This window comes from Ciconia boyciana, chromosome 2 (genome assembly GCF_034638445.1).
Source record: "Ciconia boyciana chromosome 2, ASM3463844v1, whole genome shotgun sequence".
Classification (NCBI taxonomy): Eukaryota; Metazoa; Chordata; class Aves; order Ciconiiformes; family Ciconiidae; genus Ciconia; species Ciconia boyciana.
The window spans coordinates 23,040,216-23,067,977 of NC_132935.1; the positions used below are offsets into that span (position 1 = coordinate 23,040,216).

At 41.1% G+C, this 27,762-nt stretch overlaps 1 protein-coding gene across 5 annotated transcripts; it reads left to right on the plus strand.

Annotated features, from left to right (window-relative positions):
- Positions 1-33: 33 nt before the first annotated feature.
- On the plus strand, positions 34-27,405 carry AZIN1 (antizyme inhibitor 1). 5 transcript variants are annotated; one of them, XM_072852083.1, is made up of 13 exons: positions 34-368; positions 6,225-6,362; positions 6,570-6,605; positions 14,257-14,454; positions 16,564-16,737; positions 17,024-17,196; positions 20,828-20,962; positions 22,764-22,845; positions 23,628-23,702; positions 24,864-25,029; positions 25,593-25,711; positions 25,888-26,102; positions 26,741-27,405. In XM_072852083.1, the coding sequence occupies exons 4-13, from the start codon at positions 14,353-14,355 to the stop codon at positions 26,850-26,852; spliced, it is 1,353 nt and encodes a 450-aa protein (XP_072708184.1). In that variant the 5' UTR covers positions 34-368; positions 6,225-6,362; positions 6,570-6,605; positions 14,257-14,352; the 3' UTR covers positions 26,853-27,405. The 5 variants fall into 5 exon arrangements, with proteins under 5 accessions (XP_072708184.1, XP_072708183.1, XP_072708187.1 ...); XM_072852082.1 differs by lacking the exon at positions 6,570-6,605; XM_072852086.1 differs by lacking the exon at positions 6,570-6,605 and having other exon boundaries at positions 34-288.
- The last annotated feature ends 357 nt before the right edge of the window (positions 27,406-27,762 follow it).

Below are 27,762 nucleotides of genomic sequence, written 5' to 3' on the forward strand. Positions count from 1 at the left end.
CCGCGCCTCTCCGCGGTGACGCGACGCGACGCGTGGCGCCGCCCCCCCCCGCCCTGTGAGAGCCCCGGTAGCTGTCCCTGCTCTCGCCTCGCCGCTCGCCTCACTGCCCGGTGGCCGCGCTCCCGCCTTCGCCCCCAGCTGCCGCAGCCCCGCGCCCCCGGCCCGCTCCGGCTCTGTCTCTCTCTGCCTGTGCCCTCTCGTCCCAGCGCTGCGCTGCGCTTCCCCCGCCGGTCGCCCCCGCAGCCTATGGCCCTGGAAGGCGCCGCTGCCGCCGCCTGTATTTCTGCTGTAGGTTCCCACATCCCTCTTTAAAAATTCCGCCTAAAAAGAGAAGACGATTTACCAAATCTTTCGGGCCGTTATCTCACGTGAGTACCGGTGTCGGGGGTCCCGGCGTCCCCGGCCTCGCCGCCGGGCCGGGGCTCCCGCCGCGGGGGAGGCGGCGGGCGGGAGGGAGGCGGCGACGCCCACCCTGAGCCCCAGAGCGGGCCGGGGCGTCCATTGACACCGGCAGCGGGAGGGAGTGGAGGGAGCTCTCGCCTCCCCGGGGCCTGGGGCTTTGGGAGGGGCAGGCCCTTGTTCCCCCCCGCCAGTGCAAGGCGGGGAAGGGAGAGCGGTGGCCGCGGCAGCCGGGAAGGGTGGAGGGGCGCTCGGCGGGCAGCACCGCCGCCAGCCGCCGTGGAGGTGCCGGTCGGGGAGGGGGATGGGGTCGGTTCCTCCCGCTGCCCTTTCTCCGTCCGCCCGGCGGCGTGGGGCGAGACCGGCTGCCACCGGCAGCGGCAGATGGAGAGCGGCGGGATGAGTCAGAGCCCAGGCTCCCCCTTTCCTCGGCGCGCAGCAAGGCGCCGGGCGATGCGGGGCCGCGGCCCCGGGGGGGGGGCGGGCAGGAGCCGGGGCCCCCCGCGCTCCGGGGGCGGGCAGCGGCGGCGGGGGTCAGCGGCCGTCGCGCTAACATGGCGGACAGCCCTGCGTGTGAGAGGCGGCGAGGCGGGAGGGGGAGGCCGGGGACCGGGGTGAGGGCTGCGCCGGGGCGCCGTTCCCCCTTCTCCCCCAACCCCGCAGGGTGCGGGAGGGCGGTAGGGCCGCCGGCTCCGCGGGGAGCGGGAGCTCGGCGGCCGCCCTAACATGGCGGATTCCTGCGGAGGGGGGCTGTATGGTGTTTTCCCCCTCAGCAGCCGGGGCAGTGCCCCGCGGCGGGAGACCCGTTCCCGCCGGGCGTTGCTACCTCTCGCAGTGTGCCCCTTCCTGGGGAGGGGGCGAGGGGCGTCCTCGCCTGGACCCCTTAGGGAGAGGCGCTTCCTGGACCCCGGCGTGCCGTCCCCTCGCCCTGTGGCAGCTGCCCGGGCTCGGGAGCACTGACTCCCGTGCAGGTCTCGGCGGATCCCTTCCCCCCGGGTGCACCCGCACGCAGGAAGCCCCCTCAGGCCCGGGGGGAGCAACTGCGTGACAGGCTTCGAGGCCAGCCTGGCTGGCGAGGGGCAGAGAGGCTGGAGAAGTGCTGGTGGCACTGCCGCTGCGTCTCTGCTCGCCTGCTTCTCAGAGGCCATGTTGTGTGTCTGTAACCGTGGCTGTCCGTCCGGGCTCCCGCTGTCATGCTACTCTCTCCCCCTCACCTGAACTGTGCCCGTGGGTGCCTGCACGAGGCCTCACCCCATTCCCCTCAGCATGGTGGACAGGGAGGGGACATGCTAAGGAGCAGCGAGGCAGCATGAGCTGTCAGGGCACTGCAGAAGTTGTAAGAGCATTGCACAAGTGACACTTTCTGGGATGAGGGCTGGGATGACGGGGCACATTGCCTTCACACCACTGGGGGGTCCACTGGATGCCAGGGGGGTCCTCCAGTGTATGGAAAGTGGAGCCCTTCCCTCCTGTTAGCAGTCTCCTTCCTTTGCCGAGGTGTTTGCTCAAGGTGGTTGTCTCAAGGACACATGTTTTCTCCCTCCCCTTGGTCAGTCTGTTAGCGTAGCAGGAAGAGGTTTGGTGCTGCCAGTCCTTCTGGAAGTCTCTTGGTTGAGCCTCAACCCCCTTGGCTTGGCTGCCTCCGCTGGTACTTGTGGTCCAGTCAGCCACTGCTGTACTGGTGGCTTTTGGAAAGTATGGAGAAGGGGGTCCAATCACTGGTTAGCTGCCGGCTGGGTGCGTGTGTGTGAAGCATGTGCACCTGCATGTCAGGGTATCCTGAGTGTGCGTGCTCGCTTCGGTGCTGGCCCCTGTTTGGTCAGCGGAGGTGCCCATTACTGGTTGTAGGGGAGCTGGAAATACGGTGTGGGAGTGGGGGGTTCATGTGTGTGTAAGGGGGATGGTGCAAACACAGGAACGTGGGGCAGCTGGCATGGCCGAGGAGGATGCTGTTATGGCTTGTTACTAGACAGCACCGCAGGTCTTTTCCAGTAGGCAGCCTGGGCTCATTCAGAGCCCAAGAAGATGCGTGTCTGTGCTGGGGGGACCCTGGCTGTGGTGAAGAGGGAAGTAAGTGAGCTTAAATCTTCTGAGCCTTTCTGAAGTGCGTCTCCTGCAGCGCAAAATCCTGCGCAGCCAACATGTGCCAGTAGGCAGGAGAAGCGCTGCGTTTCAGACGTCTGCAGCAGTCTCCGGTGACCGAGCAGGATTTGATTGTGTAGTCCCAGTCGAATATAGCTGCCCTGAATGAAAACACCATGTGGTGTCCAAGCAAGTGGGTTAGACCTGCCTACCCTCCAGCTAGACGCATGGCTAGGTCCCCTGTGTGGTGGTGGGTTGGGGGGGGGAAGTCCTGCCCCATTTCTTCTGCCTCTGCCCGGGCTGCTGGATTTTTGGCTCTGAGGATACTGCACTTGCCTGCTAGTCTTCCCTGGATAAATGTGGGAGGCAGTGGTGCTGGGGGGGAGGTGGGGGCTGTGAATAATGGTGATGGTAGGAGGGGTTTGTTCCAGTCTGGACTGGTCCAGTCTAGTTCTTTCCTTCCTGTCACCGTGTGAACAATGCTGCTGCTGCTGCCGTGGCTGATGCTTGCGACACGGCAGCCCCCTCCCCGTGTGCTTCAGGCTGTGGTGAGCTCCCTTCCCCGCCTGCTCTGTCTGCCGTAGGCATAGCCCCCCGCAGCCAGCCAGCCTCCCGCCGGGCCTTGAGCTCTGGGGGAAGGTTGTTAAACCTCAGAAGAAGAGAGTCTTTACAAAACTTTAGGAGGGGGAGGGTGGTGTTCGGTGCTGAACAGCAACGGGAATGTTTCTCCCATGGGGACAGTTTTACTGCAGGCAAGAAGAAGGCTTACCGCCTTTCAGCACTGCAGCCTGCCCCCCAGGCAAGCAGCTTGTGCCTCTCCCTGTGCTGGAAAGCTGGTGCAGGTGTATGTTCGCAGCGATGCTGGGCTGTATGGTCTGGAAATTATTCCATCTCTCCAATTAAAGGAGAGACAGAGTGCTCCGGAAGGGAATTAAGACCATCCCTTCCTGAAAGGGAGGCTTAATTGTGTAAAGGACTAATTTGGGTATAATGGCAAATTTCAGTTCAAAACGCAGTTGATGTAGCGCAGGAGCAAGAGTGTGGTTGATGGGAGAATTCCTCAGGGACCTGTGCTCCCTTCAGGACCTGCTTTCTCCTGGGGACTGCCTTGCCACAACGCCCTGGCCCTGATCTGGAAAAGGCTTATTGTAACAGAAGAATAGCTGGGTTTTTTTGTGGACTGGAGTAACTTTGGTGCCTCCAAGTCTGTCGGTTGGTGTAAGTATGCGAGGTCATCGTATTGCTGGATTTTTAGGGTTTAGTTCACGGATATTTTAGCTCAGGTCGCTAAAGGGTCTCGTCTCAGAAATAGAGAGGTGCAGTGGATTATTTTTTTCAAAGAAGATGAATTGGTGCCTGGTTTTGTAGGCCTGTCTGTATTGAACATGGGGAGCTGAGGGGGCTGGTGAGCTGGAAAGGGCCTGGCCCCGACTGGTCTGCTGGTTCTCACAGGGCTTGCTGCAGGGATGCACTTGTTCTGGCAAAACTATGTGCTGTGGATGACTGGGGGGTTATTTTGTTCCTCAGATGAGTGTTACTATTCAAGTATGAAGTACAGCATTGGTGGTTGGGCTGCAGTCAAACTTGAGGCACCTGCTAGTAGAGTATACTAACAGATGATATATAAATGCATGCATATAGGTGTCACGAGTATTAAAAGGCAAAGCTGCCTTATTGATTATTCCTGCAACTCAAAGCTCTCTGTTCAGCAAAGAATGCTTTTATACCTACTTTAAGACCCTTAAACAATGAACACTTCATTTTGGCTGATCACATGCACAATTTTTCTAAAACTGGGTTGTCTGTATGGGTTATGGATATCTTATACACTTCTGCTGCTTAAAATGGTAGTCCTGCTCTGCCACAGTACAGCAAACTAACTCTTTGTGCTCGTTAAAGCAGAGTAAAATTACTATGAAACGCTCAGATTGTACCATTTTCCTCTCTGGATATTTAATATCAGCAAACCTGCATAAAAGAGGTCAGTTGGACTGTTTTCTATATGTTTGTGTAGATACTTCAGATAAATAATGTGCATTTAAAAGGAATTCTGAAGGGCAATTAGAACTCAGCACAGCTCACAGTTTTTATTTGCTAGAGAAAATTACTTGCTTTGGTTTCAGCTCCATGGGAACTTTCACCGCACACTTCCTTCTTGGGTCATGTTAGAATATTTATTGGAATAGTACTGCAGGTGACACTTGTCTGAAGTGGGGCTTTTTAAGTTTTGTACTAAAGGTCATGAGCTCTCCCTAGAAGCACCTGGTTTTAAAGACTTGTTTTGTTGGGAAGGTAAACTTAATTCATAATCACTCGAAAATTTGTATGAGTTCTTGAGTGTAATCAGAACAGCACTAGAAAATAGTGGGGCTACTAGTTAATTTTATAAAAGAAAAAGTGTTGCCAGCTTTTAAAACTGTTGTATGCATACTTTGAGATCTAAATGTTACTGACTTGCTTTAGTGGAAGAAAGGGATAAGATTGAATACACTGCATATACATTGATTCTGGCTGGCAAAATTCCATAACATCTCAATTAATGTTGAAGTGCTGAGGTTTATTTTTAATATTATATACTACTGAATGCTAATTTATATGGTAAAGCTGAAGAGATTGCTCTGTGGAGTTGCTGTGAAACAGTTACCCTCAAGTTGCATTCACTTGGTAATTTAATACTTTGTAGAGTTTCCTAGTTTAGTTTTCTAATAGCAAGAATAAGTGGAAAAATACACTTCAGCAGTTTGCTTAACTGTCATGTGGTTGAAAAGATGATCATTTGGGTTAGGTGATTCCCAGAAGCCAGGTTTTTGTAGTCAGCACATGTAGTCTCATTTAAATAATGAGAGCAGCAAAGATTTATTTTTACAATAGGTTGGTACATTCCATGTTTCATGCCATAGACCACAGTGAATTTGTAGAAACTTTGTTGTATGTTGGGTTTACACATGACCAGTTCTGTACTGTATTTAATTCCATGAAAATGACAGTTCCTTTTAGAAGGAATAACTTCTCAGCAGGGCTGGTTAATGTTTCCTTAACTGCTTTTTATGTTCCTTGTACTGGTTTGCGTGATTGTTTTATCTTAATTTGAGTAAGCTAGCCTTGTACTTTAAAATGCTGCTTTGGTGTTGTGTGAAATAGCCTTTAGGGGCCAGCTGAAATATTTACTCATTCCTGAAGGCAAGCTTAAGTTTCTTTCTTTCTACTGTCTTGCTCATCTCTGGATTTGTCTGTATGGTGTTCGGTTTCACTATATAAAGCACTATTTTTCACCCACGTGCCGTGTTCATTCACAGCAGAGGAAGAAAGAACGTGGCAAGGGAATTCTAAAATAGAAAGGAAGTGGGGAGGGGAAGAATCACAGTGGTTACAGGGTTAAAAACACTTCTGGGAGGGTAGTCCAGTATTAAGCCATACTACCCTAAAGCAGGATCGTGTAGAGCTCTTTGCCTTTAGTTTTGAAAATCTTCCAGTTCAGACTATGAAAGATAAGTACAAGCAAGCAGTTTCATGTGCCTAATTCATGTGTTTTAGCAGTTCTTCATACATCTGACTTGATCTGGCTCGGAGTTTACATTCACTCTTGAAAACTGGGCATTTTATGTGATTATAAACTTTCATGGTGGGGTGTTGCAAGCCTCCTTAAAAGCACTACTGAAAAGGCATTTGATACGTGTTTTAAGATAAAGCTTTTATTTTATTCTAGCTATGAAATTTATTTTTGTATGTATTTTCTCCCACAGGGCAAAATCTCTGATCAAGTTTACAACTATCCGGAGGGCTTAGGAGAAGTGCTTTATAGAGAACAGTTCGACTTCAACGCTGAGCCACCTTGGGAACCTAGCTGATGATAGTAGGGTTCCATCTCCTAACTTGTCCATGTAAGTCTCTCTTCCTTCTTTCTTCATCTGTATGCAGGAGGATAAGGACTTCCAAAAATGCAAACAGCATGTATTGGCTTTTTGATAAGCAAGATAACTGTCTTGATGTAGATTATCAAAATTTTAAAATAGCGGCATGCTTATTATATGGGGCTTTCATTCAAGGGAGGACTATAATTTTTACTCACCTAATACTTTTCTCAACAGAGTTATCTGACGAATTTCTGAGAAGCTTAAACATGTGTGAGTAAACTTCGTAAATTGAGATACATTTCTGAATTAGGGCTGTTGGCTGCAGAAATCCTAAAATAAAATGGTGTAACTTCAGTCTCTCAGTGTTAATTCTGAAGTCATGAATTGGCACTGCATGACTGTTAACATCAAATCATGACTTGCTGAGTACTGTGTGATTTCTTAAGGTATTTTATAATGAAATAGTTAAGATTTGCTATTGTAAATAGTAACTAATGCTGATCATGAAGGGTGTGCCTTCCCAAATGCCTGTCTCCATTATTTGCAAATTACTATCCACTTCCACAAATAGTTGTAGTTGAGCTACAGTAGAATGTGGAATTCTGTGTTGGATGGAAATCGTGTACCAATTATAAATGCCTTTACATTTTTAAGAGGCAAATAGTTAGTAAAGAAAAACAAAACCCATGATAACCGAAAACAAATGAATGCGCATAGCTGATCTTAAGGAGCACAGAAAACTCTGGAATGTGTGTGGTTATCCTGTTCTGTTAACATAAAACAATAGCTTTATGTGGTTCTAACAATAGCCTTAAATGCATTTGTAATATCTGAGTTAAGCTGATTTTACACAGTATTACTTTTTTCCTGTCTAGCTGAAGGCATTTTTCATTTGGCTTTGTACCCATAAATTATATAATGCTTTTTAATGTAAAACTTGAGAATGAGAATGGTTAAGTGCATCTGAGCCAGGTACTTTTTAAAGACCACAGAGAGTCCAAATGCCAGTTGTGTTAGCATGTCTCCTAATAAGGTACTTAATGTAGATGACCCTGTTCTTTGAAAATACTGCAGTAAGGGAGGCACAGGGTGAGCTTGATTTATCATGATTTCTGGCTTTTTCTCCAGAGGTTATGTTATTTTTGTTTTGTTTGAAACTTACTGAATTAGCCGCATATGTCTGGTTCTATGTAGATGGCTGCTCTATTCAAGTGAATACAGTTAACACTGAAAAGTCTCTGAATATCACTGTTACTTTGTAGGTGTCTCATGATTTTTACAAGCAAAAGATCTGAGAAAATTGCTCCCCTTGTTCAGTTTCTGAGTTTTGGCTCACTCTTGTATGTGGGTAGAACTCTTGCATTACACTTTGCACGTCAACATTTTGCACTTCAACAGGAATAAAGTAAAGTAGTAAAAAGATAGGAAAGGCAGAAGAATTGTTAGGAGGAAGGAATGAATAAAGTATAAAATCTTAAGGTACTGTAAAGGCATTTTAGTTTCTAAAACTATTCTGAGGGAATTTTGTCTTTGACCAAAGTTTTTCCCTTTGAGGAGAAGGTTGTTCTGGTACCTTCACTGAGATTATTCTTTCTCTGACTGGTAGACTGATGTGCTGTGACAAATAGTGCAAGGTATACCATGCCCTAGAATGGAAATGCCACTGGATTTGCTGTATTTGTAGCTGAATGTTCAGATGATCTGCATGCTTATTTTGAGCTTGGATCTATTATGTCTTCAGTAATAATACACTGTACACAAATATAAGTAGTTCAGTATTGAATGTAGTGGTGATGTAGGTGGTAGTAGTCTGTAAGTGTTTGTTAGTAAATCTGTACCTGTTTTGGTGTGCTGAACCACAGGTAATTGCCTCAAATACAGATAAGATGTATGTTAGCCAGCTAATTGGTAGTGAGTCCTGTTCAACTTGCAAAGTGGTTTATTGGGGAAAAAGGTCGATTAAGCTTTTAAATATAATTAATATTATGTTCCCGTGGAACTCAAATAAAAATCTTCTGTCTGAAGGTCTGCTTACATTCCCATTAAACTTGCTTCCTTTTTATAATTCTCTCCCTCCCACTTTTGTCCTTGTATTACACTGGCCAGGGAAGAACTTGGGATTTAGTTCTGTCTTGCTCTTCAAGCTCTAACTTCCTGAGCAGTCTGGCAACTGTGGTCTGAAGTCTTGCTCCTTTGAAAATCTGTTCTATTTATTGCCACATCTGGTTGATTGGAAATGGAGGGAATTAGCGATGGAAATCTGATCTGTTAACAAGCCCTGTGTATGCCAAGTGGAAGCAGTAGTTATCTGGACTGGGTAGCCTTTAATGCTCTCTTGACTTTGTCTAAATGGGACTGGGTGGCAGTTGGGGAACAGGAGGGCTGGGGGGCCATGGGGAGGCCAAATACTAGTATTGACTAAACAAGTAAGAGGATAGGATAGGGAAGTAACTGCTTGCACTGTCATGAAGGAGAAGTGCTGGTATGGTACTACAGAAGTATACATGCATGTACAAGAGTACTCATTTTTGTAAGCTTTGCTAGCTTATTGGCTTTGAATAATGTATTAAAACTTCAAGAAAACAGAAGGAGTTTCTTGAAAGCATAGTTCCTGTAGATGATGTCAGATGGGGCATTATTTTTTAGTATCTACCCCCTTTGCTTGTTTACTTCAGCAGCGATGCTCTTGTTACATTGCTCATTTAACTGTGCGGAATACTCCTGAGAGAATGGTAGGATGTAACTAACCTAAGTTGTACAGGTACTTTGCTGTGACCCTCAGTGGGTTTGTACTGAGAGGCATCTTGGATAATGCACAATGTCCACTGCCATTGTAAATAAAGACACCTGCTTCAGCATTTCCATCAGTTGGTTAGTGGCTGCATTCAGCTAACTGAATGATAAGGATATAAGTTGGTGAAATGGCATCTTGGAATATTTTTTTAAAAGATACTCCCATTATAAATAGGCATTCCCTGCACTGAAAAGAGGACTTGTGTTTCTACTCTTCTAGTACACCTGTTCTGTACTTAATTGCTGATGTTAGTGTCAAAATGCTTCTACTTTTTTGATCTGTTACCCCTGAAGAACCAGTATTGTAAGGAATATGAGATTAATGTATTTTACCTCTTTATGATTTTTGCATCAGCATGATTGTTAATCTCATAAATATTTATTTTGCTTAATAAAACATGCAGTTGAAAGGCATTATAGGGAGCCCGTTTGGTTTGCAGAGACTTTGTTCTTTGCGGAGGAAGTTTTTAATGAAAGAACCAAACCTCAAGGTTTTTTGTGTTTTTTGTTTTGTTTTTTTTTTTAGGCCAAACAATATGTAGTTCTGAAAAGAAAAAAAAAAATGAAAATGATGTGTTTGTTATGGATGCTTGTGTATGACAAGCATGTGTTTAGTCACTTTTCAGAGCATTTTAATTTTCTTCTATTCCAGATGTCTGTGTTAATTGTAGTGTTTAAATATGTACACTTTTATCTTAAAGTTCTTCATCTGGGAAGTCATTGTGTTAAACCCTAAAGAGCCTGAGGATGTAACGCTTACTTCAAAGAAAGCAATTGCATGCCTATGTAGAAGTCTCATACCACTTGACAGCTTTTGTTTGCCCTAAAATGTATGTCCTGGAGCATTGTGCAGACTAACATTTCAGGTGGTAAAATGGATGGTGTTACCTTATGTCTGTCAAATCATGACTTGCAGCAAGTTAGCACTTCCAGCACGGACTGAACTCTGCACTGTAATGATTTCTGATTCGTCTTACAGACATAGAAGTCTTAAACCATCCTCTCTATTTCCTTCTGCGTGTATTCATTTGATCTTCAAGTATGCGCTGTTTTGTGGTGGTGCTGTAGCAGTGCTGGTAGGATTTTCAGTTTTCTCTTTGTAGGCCGTTCTTCCTATCTTGTTCTCAACAAGAGTGAAAAGATGTGATTTCTTCCAGAGCAGGAGAAATTGGAGAGGAGAGTAATGGGCCGTGACTCTAAGGACAGAATTTGGTAGGCTAATGTTAGCTTTTTTTTTACTAGATTAATTTTGCTAAATGAAAAAACTTAAATGTCACGGACATGCTTAGAAAAAGCAATCACTGTTTAGCAGCCTGGGAGACGTTATACTAGGTTGTTCATGGTTTTTTGCAAGCTATTTTATTAAGTCTGTACTAGCATGGATTCCTTTTCATTCTTGCCTCTTGACCATAAGATGTTTTTGGATGAATAAACTACAAGAGACAACATCTGTTTTAGGAAATGACCTTCACCAAAGCTAACTTACCAAATAAGTCTTCTTTCTGTTGTTGTTGTTTTGGGGGAGTTAATGGTAAAGAGGCCTCCTCCCCACATGCTTTATTTAAACCAGTTCTCCCCCTCCTCCCCACAGGATCTCCCCAAAAGTAAAAGGGCAGCTTTTGGAGGAGAGTATTCTTCTACACTATCTCTGTCTGAAAGCTATAGACACCACAGTCATTAACTATGAAAAAACCTTTCTTTTAAGAGTACTACAAAATGAGCTTAAATCTACTCCAGTGTAACTCAGATAAACACCAAGACCCAAAGGAAAAAAGCTGGCTGTTGTTTAGATCGAGCTTCTTCATTTGAAATACGAGGCACAAACAATTTGCCTGCAAGGTGTGTGTGTGTCTGGTGAGTCTCAAAATCAGTTCACTGCTGTGACTGGTTCCACTGGGTGTACACAGCCTCCCAGCAGGGCCAGTCAGGAGTGCGCATTCATTCAGTGGAAGGAACTCTTGACCATCTGCACACTTTAGAGTGTAGGAAGTGGCTGGTAATACTAAAAAACAAAAACAAACAAACAAAAAACAAAAAAAACCCACCCAAACCCACCAAAGCTTTAAAATCTAGCTAAGTAGTACCCTTGTATATACGGTAAATCCTTAAAGTGCTTTAGTTTTGCCTTCAGGCTTTTTAACAGGTTTGTACAATATGTCAGGGAATTGTGAACTTGCCAGAAACACAGAATTTGTCCAACTTGAGTAAACAATAAAAAGAAGCTCAGATATGAGGCTTCTGCCAGCCTAGTCACTTCTCACATGCGTTCAGTTGCAGGTACCTGCAGTATTTACTGGTCAGATGTGAGTGAGGAGGGGGAGAGAGGAACTGAGATCATGGAAGCTCATCCTGTACAGAGTTACTGTGTCAAAATGTTGCCACTGAGCTTTGTTGAAATTTTTCTGAAGTCATAGGACAGACTAGATGTGTCCTGAAAGATGTTACAGATTTAGATGCAGCACAAAACATATTTGAAATTTGAAAATTTTTCTTTAACATCCCTCTGTGCCACAAAAGGATTAAAAAAACTTGTGGTTTTTGAATGGTTAACAGATCTGCTACATTTGAATAATCTGCTGAAAATGGAAATCACTTTGCTCTTGCATGTGTTCACCATGGTTGGTTTACTTATTCCTCTTTTTGGGTATTATTTTTCTTGCAAGAAGATAACAAAAGAGCTATTATTGTAGAAGAAAAGTTTAATGTGTTTATTACACAACCAGCAAGTTCCTGAGGATGCATAAAGTACTTTAAAACTTAGTTAAACATTAGGTTAAGTCATAGTATAAAGAAGTTGTGCTAAAAGAATTAAACTCTGCTGTTAGCTTTTTTTCTTCTTTTGATCTTCACATTTTGAATAGTCCAGAACTATATCAGATTTTCAGTAAAATGCTGGTGCCAGCTTTTCTTTTGCAGGGGGGCGACACCCAAAAAAACCCAAACAAACCCAAACCCTTTTTGGTACTCTGCTCCTGGAAATCATGGGTATCTTATGGAGGTGAATGTGTTGAGGACTTTGTGCTAATCAGCTAGCAAATCAAGGATACCGATGAAGTACCTGTTCAGAGAGTGACAGTAGCTACATAAACATAACTGGTGTTCATGTTTGTTTCACTGATTCTAAGTCAAACTTAGTTCACAAGCTTGTCTTGTTTGTTTGTTTGGTAGTGGATTTTTTTAATGAGTTTTAGCTGTTACACACAAACTTAAACTGAGATGTGACTGACTGACGTTTTTCCTGGTTATTATAGTGTCTACCACCTAATCACTGTTTTTATAATTGTAATTTAAGTAAATCCTTACATCAATGTGATAATTATCTTGCTCTTTCATGATTGTTTTGGATCTTCAGGATTCCCTTAAATAAGCATATGACTCACTGTACGTGTGAGACAAGTATGTTCTTACCCAGCATACTTGTCTTTATCATTCAGCTTCTGAATAGAACTGAAAATTGTCACTGCTACTGAGTTGAAGTCACCTGGCAGTAAATACTTCCCTTAAGAAACATAGGTGGCATACCTGAGTTATGCAGAAAGCATACAAAACTCTGCTGGCTCTTTTCCCCATTATTGGGTGGAATGACAAGCAGGAGCAACTGCTGCTTGGTTGCCTTAATATTAGCTTGAGTGAAAGTAACTTTGTTCATATTAACAATGTTAACCAAACTTACGTTGCAGATTGTGGATTTTTTTTGACTGTAGGGAGGTGGTGGAAGAAATACGAGGCAGAGTTAATACCAATGGCCTTGTGACCATTTGAAGCCAAAATTGTCATCTTAGTTTTTAGAATCTTAGTGAAGCATTTTTTACCTTCGACTAATGTTTCTGGTTTCTAATTAAAAGTGCTGATAGAAAAATAATTTTGTTATTTTAAAGCCAAGTACAGGTGGCTTTAGAAAACAACCATCTTTTTTTTTTTTTTATAAATACTACGCAGCTTCTGTTGAGATTAAAAAGAGTCTTGGGCATTCATGTAAAGAAGGAATCTAGTTAGCTGGCTGGTTTTGATCAGTCTTGTGTTAGTCGAAGATGACAGCTGAAACAAAGTCTGGTCAGTCAGTTGCTATAAACTAAAACTGCTTTTAAACAAGACCTACAACTCTAATAGAATGTAAACTGCAGATTGTTGTATTCATCAAGTAAGGCTGATGAAGGTATATAATCAGCTGTTGGTAGTTTTCTGCTCTCTACTGATTTTTACTTGAGACTGAATATTTAATCCATATTTTAAGACTGTGTATATTTAACAATGTTTTCTGTCTTGGGACCTTGTTGATTCAGGTTGTCTTTTGGAAAACATTTGCTTATAAACAACATCTAATTTGCAGTGAAGGTTTGAGGATAAACAAGATGCAAATAAAGCTAAGCTATAACTGTTACTTTCTTTTAATACCAGTTCCACTTACTGAGATTGTAATTTTTAAAACTACTTCTAGCTAGTGGCTTCTTTCTGTTAACCTCTATTGAATATTTTTAAGTGTTGTAGGTAATCTTATGAACAGAACCACAAAATAAATGTCTAGTGAATACAATGTGTGAAGGCAATGGTTATAAATTAGCATCTAAACAAAAACCAGAATGTTAACACAAATAAGTGAATCTAACATATCAATACTGACATTTAATCAATAAACTACAAGTTTTCTTTAACAAATTCAGAAATGTTGTATTACAGGCAGTCTTCCAGTTGCATACTTGAATACTAATGTCACTTAAGGTGCTATACTTAAGGATAGCTGAGCTCTGAGGTGCTTGTACAAGTATGCTACACTTGCAGTGTTTTCGTAGTTTGCATAAGCTCAACACAGATCAGTGTGCATACAGTCTGGCATGCTTCTCAAGACCAGCCTTGCATCAGTGTTTTCTTACTCTTTAAGTTAGTATCAGATTTAAAGGATGCAGCTTCTGGTTTATTCTTGGCTTCAGTAGAATTGCACTGTCCTTATCCCTGGCAAATGGAGGGTGGACAGAGTAAAAAAAAAAATACCAAAAAAAAATTATTTTTGTGGAGAGTGTGTGTTACTGTTTGTAGTACATCAGATGTAGAAAGCTCTTCCTAATTTTTAAATAGTGGCATGGTATGCTTTGTGCCTCTTTTCCCATTGATTTATGTTTTCTTTGTACAGTTTGTTGCATAATTTAAGGACCCGGATATAAGGCTTGGAAGCCCATCCCTTGTGTTTCTTGGTTTATGACTGTCGGCTTTGTGGAATACGGCTGAGATGAAAGGATTTCTTGAGGATGCAAATTACTCCATTGGCCTGTTGGATGAAGGAGCTACTCTTGCAGATGTTATTGACAACTGTATTTATGAACACACTCATGTAAGTTTTATAAGTTTTCCAAATCTTCTGGTTTAGTTCTCTAAGTCTTCAAACTAGGTCAAGGTATTTAGCACTGATGAGCTGAGAGCAACAGAGGAACAGTCGGCTAAAGCTCACCTTATAAAGTAGTTCCTCTTCTAATTCTACTTCTTTGCTGTTTGTTTGCCTTGGGCTGGATTCTGTTGGGGAAATTTGGGCAACAATTGTTACCTCCCTGAGTGTGGCTAGCAGGAAAGTAGATGTGCTGATGTAATTAAATATAGGTTCCCATCTCATTGCTTGAAGAGACCTTATTATCCATGGGGTGTAGACCAGGAACCTGAAATTGGGCAAGTGGATATTGCTGAGTTAGAAACTTTTTTTTTTTGCTCTTTCCCTAAAAATATGCCAAAGTTTAGAAAAATATGTATGCTGAGCCAGTTTAAAGCCATGTTTAAAATTTCTGTGGTCGATCACAGTTGTATGGTTATACGTCTTCCCGTTACCCTTCTCTCCGTTGGAAATACGGGTACGAGGATATTGTGAGGTGCTACCTTTTTTCTTTCAAGAAAATAAGCTGGTCTAAAAGCTATTAAGGTTTAGCAATCTACTGGAAAGAAACTTAAACAATTCTGTGTATACAATAAGAGTTTTATTGAATAAGGCTTCGCTCACTTCTTAAGAGGCAGGAAGGTGTTGCAGCCTTTGTTTTATAGACAAGATTGTAGAAAGAAAGAGCTTTTTTTTTTTTTAAAAAAAAAGAAGTTTCATTAAGCAAATACTGTATCCTTAATATGCCATACTTATGAGTTGTTCACTTTTCCCTTGGTTTAGCAGAACTAATGTTCAGATGCAAGTGCTCAACGATAGTACAGCAAATAGCTAAATCCCATGGCCTTCTGAACTCAGGTGTAGGATTCCCAAATCCTGATTCCTAATATTCTTTTTCTGTCTAGCAAATAAATAGGTAAACTACTGGCAACATGTCATGTCTCCAACCACTGGCTGGCTCACAGAGGATAGCTGCCTCCTGCTGCTTTCATTTACTCCTTTAGCTCAAGGGGTAGAGGCCTGTGCCATGGATCTAAAGCTCCAGATCCCATTCCTGCTGGTGACCCGTACAGGGGGTCAGTATGCTTCCACCCGATGGAATTTCTATTTGTGTTTTTTAAACAGAAATAAAGACATTGTATACAATAAGCCACAACGTAGTTTCATATCTGCGAAAGTCAAGTGCTAGAATTAACATTTGATGTACAGTCTTAATTCAAATCAATCATGTATTTTGTGATGGTCTTTAATTGATATACAGTAGGCCATTCATTTACAGGAATTTTACTGAGTGGACATTATAAACAAATATAGAATGATCTGTTTGGATTTCAATCCACTACATCCACATCGTGACTTGATATCAAGAAAGACTATGGTAACAGAGTCCCATGGGGAGGCTGTTAACAATTTCCAGAAAAGTGTCTGTGCATTTTCTTGAAGATTATGTACTTGACTCCGCAACCTTAACACACTGAGTTTAGTTCTTAAAATTCTGTTTGAACTTTGTGCTTCACAAGATGTGGAGAACAGTCTCAAACTTGACTTCCTGAATTAAAATACTATCAAGCAAATTTTCAGTAAAATGAGCTATTAGCGAGATGTTAAAATAATGGTAGTGGATTAGATTTTATTCCTTGTATAATAAGCTATAAATTATGTTGAGACTGTGGAAGCTTTCGTCCCAGTGGATTTTCTTCCTCCAAAAAGTTGCAGACTTCTGAAAATACAAAGTTGGAAGAGATTTGTAACCTATTCTGTATTTTTAGATAAAAAATCAGCATTTGACATTTAAGTAGTATTTCTTGTTCAGGAATCTCAGAATATTGTGTAAATAGCATTCACAATATCTCTGAAGTGGTAGGTATTGCCTTTGACTTTTTTTTTTAACTAGTTCAAATTGCTAGATGAAAGTAGAAACGAGAGGATTGTTCAAGGTCAAACCTAAAAGTTAATAGCAGGATGAAAAAAATGTACATAATTCTTCAAGACTTTGTTTCATGGGGTATTTGTGGGTCAAATATTATGCTGTCAAAACATAATTTCAGACATTTTATTTTCCTATTTTTCCTTTTTTAGACTGGACAAAGAGCATTTTTTGTTGGCGATCTTGGAAAGCTTGTAAAGAAGAACATACAATGGCAGAACGTGATGGCACCAATAAAACCATTTTATCCTGTAAGATGCAATTCTACTCCAGGTGTACTTGAAATTTTGGGAACCCTTGGCGTCGGATTTGCATGTTCCAGTAAAGTAAGTTTTTGTTTTCTGTGTATCTCTGTGCCTTATTTTCTTCCATCTGTCTGCTGTTTTAAAATCAGCTTTTTGTATGAAGTGCCATGGTTATATATAATATAATTTAAGTTGTGAACTCCTGTGTAAATGGCTGTTGCAAATCTATACTTCCACCCTAGCAGCAGTGGATAGTTTTCTCTTTAGTGTATTTGACTATTTACTCCAGTACTAGAGCACGTCTAATAAAAATTCAGTAAAGGTAGTGCACTGGACTGTCAAACTCTGGTATGCTCCTGTTTTTCAGTCTGAAATGGCATTGGTACAAGACCTGGGCATTTCTCCTGAAAACATTATATATACAAATCCTTGCAAGCAAGCTTCTCAGATAAAGTATGCAGCGAAAGCTGGGATAAACATCATGACTTGTGACAATGATATTGAGCTGAAGAAAATTGCACGTAACCATCCAAATGCTAAGTAAGTGTCAAAATTCTGGTTTTGCTTTTTATGTGGTAGAAATTTAATTTTGCTTGTATTCTGGGCTGTTTGAGTTGCAAGCAAGGTACATGGCTTATTTAACACAATTCACTTGTATCTATTTTTCTGTGCTCTGATGTCTCTCTTGAAGGTAGCTTTTTTGCAACTTTTTCCCTACTGGGTCTCAGCTTCCTAATACGATAGTAAGGCCCTTGTTTTGGGAGAAATCTTGCATTTTGATTTCATAGGGCAATCTTCATGTGAAGGTTTTGGTGATTAAACCTCAGAAGTCTGTCACCTCATCATCTGCAAGTACAGTCTTCCTCCTGCTCATGGCTTCAGTGTTTCTTTCAGGGTATTCTGTTTGAATTATTAGTGGCTTCAGCTGAAGTCAGGGCTGAGACCATCAACAAATGTGCATCGGTCCCATCTAGGGTTTGGGCATGCTCTGCAGGTCTACTAAATATGCCTGCAGGTATTTCCCCACTATTAAAACAGTGAGAAATTTGACTCCAGTTCTATTTTTAGTCACTTCAATATTGGCCCAGATGCTTCCAGTAGAGAAGTGATCAAAGCTGATGTTCTGGTTGTTAAATATGAGAATTTTATTGCTGCCAATGTATCGTGGTCTCTTTTGGACTGATAGGCGCTCATGTCATTAAGCGTCATGTCCCTCACATAGGAATTGGCTTTGGGCCACACCTTTAAGAAATTTGGAGTTGGAGCTGCGGTGAATGTTACAGTACTTTCCAGTGATTAATGAGGTATAGCTTCCTACAAATGTCATCAGGGTGCACTAAGAAACTGAATTCCTGACATCCTTTACAAAGCCCTTGGTTCTAGACAGTCCTTAAAGTGTCATGTCTTTTCCCAAAACTGTGGCCATAGTTGTAGAATTGGGAAGATACTGAACTCGGCAGAATCTGGAGACTCTGCTTATCCCACCTGGTTATTATCTTTTTTTTTTTTTAAGACTACCTCGAGAGTCAGTATTGCTGTTGCTAGTGATTACACTTCATCCTCATGGAAGCCTGTCAGTACTTTGCATACTGGAGAGTACTTCCTGAGCAAAAAATGTTATCTATGATAAATAATTTTGTGTGTAAAATCTTGGCCTTTACATACTCTGTGCAGTTGAAAGCCTTAGCAGTGCTAAAGCTGTCTTTTACGTCACTAGTGTTTTACCAGTTACCACTGGTGTTTTTAGTGTTTTGTTAGTTTTTACATTGATTTATTTCCTTGACTCTAACAGCCTCTTGTAGAAGATGTTGTCTATTGTAACATCCACAGCAACAGAAGTTAGGATGCAGATTTTTCTTGAGCTAGAGAAATTATAAAGCGGGGAGACAGAATGAAGGATTTTCATGAGCTGGAGAAAAACACATAAACTCTTTACTTCTTTTCAAGGATCCCATAGTCTAATATTTGAAAAGTTCCTGTTTACCAAAGACAAGAAACTCAATTTCTACAGAAGAACTGCAGTTTGCCATCTAAATTTTCTAGAAACCTGATCTCCAGCTCTCCTACTGGGTAGAGATTTGTTTGCTTGTTTTATTAGAATTCTCTTATTCAGGTCATTAAAACTTTGATGCTGAAGTGACAAGTCTGAGTTTTCTTCTTTCTCTCCCTTGGCATAGTTTCAAAAAGTCAAAGCCTTCATATAGCCTTGTTCTTCCTATGTGTGGTTGTTATAGCTAGGTTGTCTTTTTGTAGATGAAGCTAATTACACTTTTGGCTGAGGAAATCCTGCTTAGAAAGCTGTAATTCTCCTTCTAATTTTTTAAAAATTCTTGTAACTTTCTGCACTAAACTCAGTAATGGGTGGGTGTCTCTTCATAATTGATATTTCTGCCTTTGGAAGTCTTAGTAACTTGAATGATTGCAAATTTTTTTTTTTTGTTTTAAGAAAGAGGAGAAATGTCAGAAAGGAGTGCTTCGTCTTTCATTTCTTTATACCTTTGGATTTTTCCAGGCAAAGTTTAACTTCTAAGGTTGCTGATGTCCTAAGAGCTCCAGTAGAGGCATGGTTGTTATAAGCATCAATGCTTCCTTAAAAATAAACAAAAAACCCAAACTCTAAACACGCATATCATCCTCTAGCCCTGCTCTAACTGCCTGAAACCCAGGAAGAAGAATCCTACTAGATTTCTAGAAATCAGAATTGCACTTTTTCAGTGGTTTGCACTAGAAAAATGTCTTGACTCACTTATAATGCTGCCATAACAATTCATCAGTAAAATTTAACATTGGATGTCTTTAAGAAATGGTTTTGTCTAATCTTAATGTGAGGGTACAAACCATAGTATTATGGATTTGAATTTTTTTTACATTTTAAAGAGTTTAAATTTTGACAATTTTTTGTTATATCTAGCACTTTTTCAAAATGCTTTACAAAATACTGTTTGACTACAGATTTCTTGAACGGAATTGTCTGTGCAGGTGGAGAAGCAGAAGATGAGAGGCTAGTCACAGTTTCTCAAGATGAAGTGGTATAAATTAAAATTAACAAGGATTGCTGGGCAACCTGTGTGAGAACTTAGGGGTTTTTTTGCTCTTTACAAAATGCATTTTAAACATGTGATGAGACATTTGGAAAGGGCTTTTAGAAGTCAAGGTAGCTGTTAGGCCAACATGTATTTTGTAGTGGCTAGGCTGAGTTTTGCTTGTTGCACATCTTGAAAAGAACTATTTCACTTTGGATGCTGAGCTTCTACCACTTGTTTATGCTCTCCATCTTGGTTAACTGTAACGTGCTCTGTGCAGTCTGCACGTGTGTCGTGACACAACTTCTGTCTAGTTTACCACATAGCTAATTAAGTGATCTTTACTGGGGGGGGGGGAAGCCAGTGACTTTCTTAGTGGACAGCACTTTCAATTTGTGAGTTTTGGGGGTATACCTCTAGAGGTTTTGATGTGAACATGCCTTTGCCACTCAAGTGTTACCTTAATGTAGAAAACTGTCAACACTGGCACTGCAGTTTGCCAAACCTACCCAGAATGAGGCTTTGACCGGAGGGAGGAAGCTGTCTCACTGTATAAGACTGTAAGAGATGGTACTCATTGCCTCCCTACTCCACAAGTGCCCTGGAAGAAGGGGCAGGGAATGGACTGACACCCCCACCCCATCCACAGTCCATGTGCTCAGCCAGGAGGGGAGTTGGAGGGATGTGGCCAGGGTGTGCTTTCAGTGTGTCAGCCTGGTGTTCTCCAGATGCTGACTTTAACCAAATCTGATACATGACTGACTGAAGGGGAATCTCCATGCTCTCTCTTGGCTAGAAAGGAGGACAGAGATGGGAAAAGCATATTACAGTCTTAATGGTTTTATGAGGAAGTATACTTTATTAGACGGTAACATTCTCTTTTATTACAGCACTCAACAGACTCTTGCTGCTACAAAAGAGTCTTAGTTGCTGCATTTCGAAATCCCTTGTCCTTGTTGGCTCCATGTTTTAGCCCCTAATTGCTAGTTTTTTCTCTGTACAGGATTGTTTTTATTAGGTTCACTTGATTCATCCATCGATGGAGCTGGAGTACTGACAACATAATCAACACACTTCTGACAGTCTTCAGGCTTCACATGTGCTGATGATGTAAACCAACTGCCCCAATCATCTTCCCCTTCTCTTAGGCTCTTACTGCACATTGCCACAGAAGACATTACTGCTGATGAGGAGATGAATATGAAGTTTGGCACCACCCTGAAGAGCTGTAGGCACCTCATGGAATGTGCTAAGGAGTTGGGAGTCCAAATAGTTGGTGTCAAGTGAGTAACTTCATTGTTCTCTGCTGGCTGAGCAGCTGTTTGTGTGATGTACTCAAGACGTAGAATACAAAAGAATTTTTTTCCCCTTTTGGCACTATTTTACAGGGGTTTAAAAAAAAAAAACAAACCAACAACTTTTGGATCATGAGTTTTTGCTTGCAAGCAAAGCACTAATGTCCAAGCAAAAAATTGTGTGAAACAAAGTAACTATTACAGACATCAAAGCAATTTGAAATAGAGTATCAGAAATCCTTCTGTCAACTTAAAAGCAAAGTTTAGAAGGTTATCCTGTTTTCTAGCTGTGCTCTTGAACTTCCATGGTAACTTGATTTGTATTTTTCCAGCAATAAATAAGGTGCTAGTATAGCATGGGATAGCTTGGACAGACTTTGAACAAGGTGAACATGGGGTTTGGATTTTTTAAGAGTTAGGTCCTGTGTCACTCTCTGATCATATCAAGACTTAATACTTAGATAAGTTTTTGACTTGTGGATGGCAGGAATGAATCCTAGTGTTCTGAGAGCTTCCAAATGATCTGTGGTATTTTAATTTGAAGTTTGCCAAATATTTTACTATATGGAGGAAAAATGGACATGGACAAGTCTTTGTTCTGTCTACTTTCAGCTACTAATGTATCACATGCTCATGAATGTTTTAAGAAGGCAACCAAACAAGTAAAAGAGGGTGGGTCATCAAGACAGTAAAAAAGTATTTAAAATGGAAACCAGATTTTGAGGATTTAATCCACAGTTGTTTTGATGTAAATCTGTTTGTTAAATTAAAGCATAAATGTACTATAATCATTACAAATGACAAATGTATTTAAAAATTAGATGATACTACCAAGAAAATGTACCTCTTTTATATAATGGCTAAACTAACTTTAACAAAAATCACATGGCTTTTGTGCATTTTCTTTATTAAAAAAAATTTAAAAATCCACATGTGGATTCATGCAAGTAAGTTTAAAAAGTGACCTTTGCCTCAAAATGGCATTCCTTCAAAGAGTAGACTTGGAGTAGAGAGCATCGTGGCTCAGGTGGGTATATGTATGGTCTGTCCAGAACCAGCAGACCATACTAGTCTTTAGGAAGCTTATGGGAATGTTGGCACTTGTTTTAGCACCTCAGTTACTACCAGTATTATGGCACTACTTAAACCTTTTGAAGAAGGAACCAGAGGGGATTCAGGAGCCCGTAGGAGGCATTAGTACTTCTCTGCTTCTAATGACCTGCTCACCAGCCTGTTCAGTCTTGCTGTGAAACTACGACCTGGCCTGGAGTGAAGGGGCTTCAGAACAGGGTGGCAGTGGGACACACCTCTACTCTCCCTCTCCCAAATGGAGAGAGTAGATAGTGTGCACAGTACAGCCTTAGCTTTGGGAAGGAAAATGGATGGCCCAGGAGAAAGGGTATATATGCAAGGCAACACAAAAGTAGGACGAGAGGGGAGACTGTATACACGTACTGTGTTAGCATTGGCACCCACTGAAGAAAAAATTTTAACCACTTTAATAGTGAAGACTGAAAGGTTCAGTAAATTTGTTATTTCTTAAAGATGAGAATATTGTAGGACATTCTTGGCATTAAAAGCAAGACAGAGCTTAAGTACAACTCCAACAGAATAGAAGGCAATCATCTTCTGAGCTTATTCCTGGCACAGTTACTATATTATCACGCAAGCTTGTCTTGAGCCACTTGGGAATGAATTACTTCTATCGCTGCTTTAGATGGTGAAACAGTTTGCTTGGTCTGAAAGCTGCATGGTTCGGTGTATTAACTGTGGTTTTTATTTCTTTCAGATTTCATGTTTCAGGCTCTTGCAAGGAACTGCAAACGTACATTCATGCTATATCTGATGCCCGGTGTGTGTTTGACATGGCTGTAAGTAGATATATACACACATACAATTGCTGCAGTAGAGGATCCATTCTATTCTAATCATACTAACAAGCCAACTATGTTATTTCCAAAATACATCGATGTGGGAAATGGAACTTTTAGTTTAGTGTTAGTCCAAGGCACTAAACACTCCATTGTGAGATGTGTGGTAGAGGCAAACAAACTTTGTAATCCTAGTTGTGGACAAAGGTTGATGAATACTGTCCCACTGACAGGCAGTAGCCTTGTATGCCATTTTCAAGTGAAAAATTATTTTCCCCCTTTTGGTAAAGGCTTTTTGAAATTCAAATCTCAGTCCTGCAAATACACAGTTGATATTTTTAAGTTATATTAAAATATTAAACATTTGTGTGCTGGCATTTATCGTGATGTAACCACTAACTTGGTGCATGTGATTTCTGAGATTAATAACTAAGCATCATAAGAATTAAAGGTGTCATATTGGGGGGGAATATCCAAATTTGGATGAAGAAGAATGGATTTGTCGGATGCTTCAGATTACTCATGTGAGTCTTAGTGTTCTATGTGTATTTCTCATATTGCAAAATTCAAAAATCCCTTCTCTGAACATCTGTCGTCTTATAAATGAGAAGCTCACAAACTAAATAGAGAAGACTGCAAATCTTTTTACTCTTATTATTGCAGTTAGTGTATTAGCTGTGACAAGTATAAGTACATAGAAAACAACCACAGTAAGGAGCAACAAAAAATATTTTTACAGTTAGTTGTCCATGTACTTATTATGTTCTGTCTATGCATTTTAGGAAGAATTTGGCTTTAAGATGAACATGTTGGATATTGGTGGGGGCTTCACGGGTTCAGAGCTTCAGCTGGAAGAGGTATGCAATGTATTGGAAGTTGAAACTGATTTTGATTTGGGAAGTTGAAGTGTTTAACCTTCAAAATGCACCTAACATTGATAGCTGAAACCTAGTCTAAATTCCATGTTAAACTGTAATTCATAAGATCCGAATAATTGGTTTTATATTCTTTATCACAGGTAGTGTAATCAGTCCTTGGAGGTGATCGTTATTTCTTTTTAATCCTGTTCATATTGGGTGAACACTGACTTAAGCACGTCACAGATTAAATTACTCTCCTAAGCCACCTTAACAGTATTAATTCAGGTTTTTTGGCAGTTGACTGTTGTTGTCCAACTGGTTACTCTGTTGCATGGTTAAGGCCAGGATTGCTTAGCATGCTTTGGATCATAATACAAAGTACATTGCTACAACCAAAGTATGTAAACCAGTACATTGCTACCGTATGAAAGTTTCTGGTACTTCGCTTTAGAACTGAAGACTAAAGGTCTTGCTTTTATCATTGCTTTGGCTAGCCTTAAATAAAACTCTTAATACTGATTTGGCCTAGATGGGATCTTTAGTATGCAGTAGCACACAAAACAGAATCACCTGCTTACACTCTTATCTTGTCTTAAAGACAAGCTCCTTGAATGTAGGACAGTGAAAGTGATTCAATAAAAAGTTACTAACAACAATAAGGACTTCTCTTTCTTAGTTCTAACTGTTCTGTTACTTGTCCAAAATACTTGTTTATCTTCAAATATCTGGCTTAAGATTTGAGCGTCAGTATTAATTATTTAATTCCGTTTCTAATACTACAGTATTCAGAACTGAACACAAAAAGGCCCTTTCCGTGTTGTTCCGGGTTCATATGTAATTACACATTATCTGTTGTGTTGGATGAACTTTGAAACTACTTGTGCAGTCTTGAGCGTACCACAACTTGAACTTTGGTTGGGAGGAGGGACTGTGTAGTACTCGGACTCATGGTACTTAATCTTCAGTATTTAGCAGAATGACCTATTTTTTAAACACTTCTGTAAATTTTGGACCTCTGGTAAGGGCACTTCTCAGAGAACAGAGTAAGCTTTTGGTGTGCTTACTAGAACTGTGGCTGACTGAAAGTGTGTGTGGGGGTATCTGATACATACATAAGCTGAGTTTCATTGGTCTTAACGTCTGACTTCAATTTCCTAGGTTAATCACGTTATCAGGCCATTGCTGGATGTCTACTTTCCTAAGGAATCTGGTGTTAATGTGATTGCAGAGCCTGGATTTTACTATGTTTCATCTGCATTTACACTAGCAGTTAACATCATTGCAAAGAAGACTGTTGAGTATGATAAACTTCTTCCTTCTGGAGGTAGGGGTCGTATTTGTTTTACATGTTATGAATCAGTACAGATAACTGCCCACTTCTTTTAGTCAGGATGGGCTAGTTTGTCTCAGCATATATTCAATACATTCCATTATGCTTGCATTGTAATCCACCTTTTGGGTTGTGACCATGTGTTATCTTTGCATCTCACTTTTCTTCGTTACGTTTATGTGGCACATGTTGCCTTACTAGGTTTGACTTCTCAATGGTTAAACCTATATTGGGTGCTTTACAGAAGGTGTATTAGAAGGTTCTGTATTAGAAGAACATAGAAAAACATATCATAGAGCTAGCTGCTTCTCTGCTAAAGCAGAAATTATATTCTTAACAGTGATTATTACTAAAAGTATTGAATTTATTAAGCCTCACACTTAATGTTACAACTGAATTTATAATCTGGTCTCATACAGATTACTCTGCTCGTAATTCTCCCATTCCAGTATATATGGAACTCCCTTGTCAGGAGAAAGCAGTTGACTTAAGTTAGATTGCGAAAGGACTACTTATGACAAAAAATGCATGCAAGACAACTTCTCTTTTACTTCCAGTGGAGCAAACCAGGAATGATGATGAACCAGTATTTACGTATTACATAAATGATGGTGTTTATGGTTCTTTTGCAAGTAAATTGTCTGAGAAACTGAATACTATCCCAGAGGTTCACAAGGTGAGTCTTTCTATATTCTTCAGAGATAGTCCTTATTATCCTTATGGTTTTTATATATATTTAACACCTCATATGTATATAATTATATATTATTTATAAAATAATTCTTACTTATATTTGAAAATGTTCTTATTTAATAAACTAAAGCCTGAATTACCTGGATCATTTCCATCTAGAAATACAAGGAAGATGAGCCTCTGTTCGCGAGCAGCCTTTGGGGTCCATCCTGTGATGAGCTTGATCAAATTGTGGAAAACTGTCTTCTTCCTGAGTTGAGCGTTGGAGACTGGCTGATCTTTGATAATATGGGTTCTGGTACCTTAGGTGAACAGTCTACCTTTAACGACTATCAGAGGCCACTGATTTACTACATGATGTCTTTCAGTGATTGGTAAGAAAATTCTCTTGATAGTGACAAGATTGTTTTCACTTCCTTCAAGAGTGTACACTTACAGCCAAATATAAATTATATTTGGCAAATACAGGAAGATGCAACTGATCACAAGAGTGTGCCTTTTTAGTTTGGGTCTTTTTTTTTTTTTTACTGTTCTGTCTGACTTTGCTAAGACTAAACTGTGAGCTGTGATATAATGCCTGCTTTGCTTTAGGGTTGACAAAGGAAAGCAAAATACCCCATGTGGACTGAGTATAGTGGTAGTCATTGCTGAGTAATAGCCTTTTACTGCTTGACATCAGCTGTTGAGGTTTCCTAATACTAGTAATGGCAACTTGCGTACAATGTTAGCACCATTGTTGTAGGCAGGAAGGGCAGTAACGCTGTTGTGGTGGTGGTGAGAGTTGGGTAGCCTGTTCCAATACTGAGGTAGCGGGGTCCTGCGCTTGTGGTGGTGAGAGTCACGGCCTTTCTGTGCCTGCCAAGCACTTGCATAGCTGATTCTCCCTTCTGCTGAGCCTGGGGCCAGCCTATCCAGGGGCAGCAGACCTCAAATGCTACATTCAGGGCTGGTTTCTGATGTGAAATTGTACATGCAATCACTTTATTACAACTCTCATCCTTTTCTGCTGCAGGGATGAGATGCAAGATGCTGGAATTGCTTCAGACACATTGATGAAGAACTTCTTCTTTGTGCCTTCTTGCATTCAGCTGAGCCCAGAAGACCGCTTTTCCACTGCAGCTTAAACAGGCATTAACGCTTCATTTAGACCTGCAGTTGCAAGTCTGTAGTTTGTCTGGTCAACATTCCAGTGTGAAAGAAATGGAACAATCTTCAATTCATTCTCTTCAAAACTTGAAAAAATAGTAATAGTTAATGGGGACCAGGCAAAACAAGCTACAGCTACAATTCACTGTGGGGGGTGGGAGGGTTAGATAATGGTGTCCAAATTTAAAATCAAGTTCATTCAACCCCTGAGAGTTTAAATATGCAACAAAATGGATGACTTAGTGGAGATGGAAACCCATCACTTGGGTTCTTCAACAGTTTACATACAAGTACGCAGTTTTTATACTAAGGATTCCTGTTAGAACAGTCTTGTAAAGTTGTCTTTCGCCCAGATATATTAAACGTCAGTGGGAGACCAGTGTGACTTCATTAGATGTTTAGTGTATTTAGAATGTAAATTTGTGCTTTGAACTGTAGTTTAATAAATGTAAAATTGCATCATAGTATTTGTTGTATTTGACCCTTGATGTATCCCTTGTATGATTGCAATAAAACTCTGTGTAGATTTTACTGTTTTTCAGGCTAACTTTGGGAGGGGCTAGGCAGAAGAGGTAGCTGTAAAATAGATGTATACAGGATTGTTTTGAGAAGCCTTCTTTTCTCTAGCCCATTATTTCAGCTTTGTATTAAACCATAAATAATTTAAGCTTGAGAAACCTGTGTGAAGTGAAAGTCGTAAGTTCCTGGAAGGCCAAAAGGCAATTTGTGGTGGTTTGGGGGGGTTTTTTTGGGTCGTTTTTGTTTGTTTGTTTTTGGGGGGGTTTTTTGAGTATGACCTTAGATTCAGTTTTTAACACCAAACAGCAACCCTGCAATAGATACAGATGTACACAGAGAGAGGTAGTCTTTTAGCTAGTGTGCATGTAG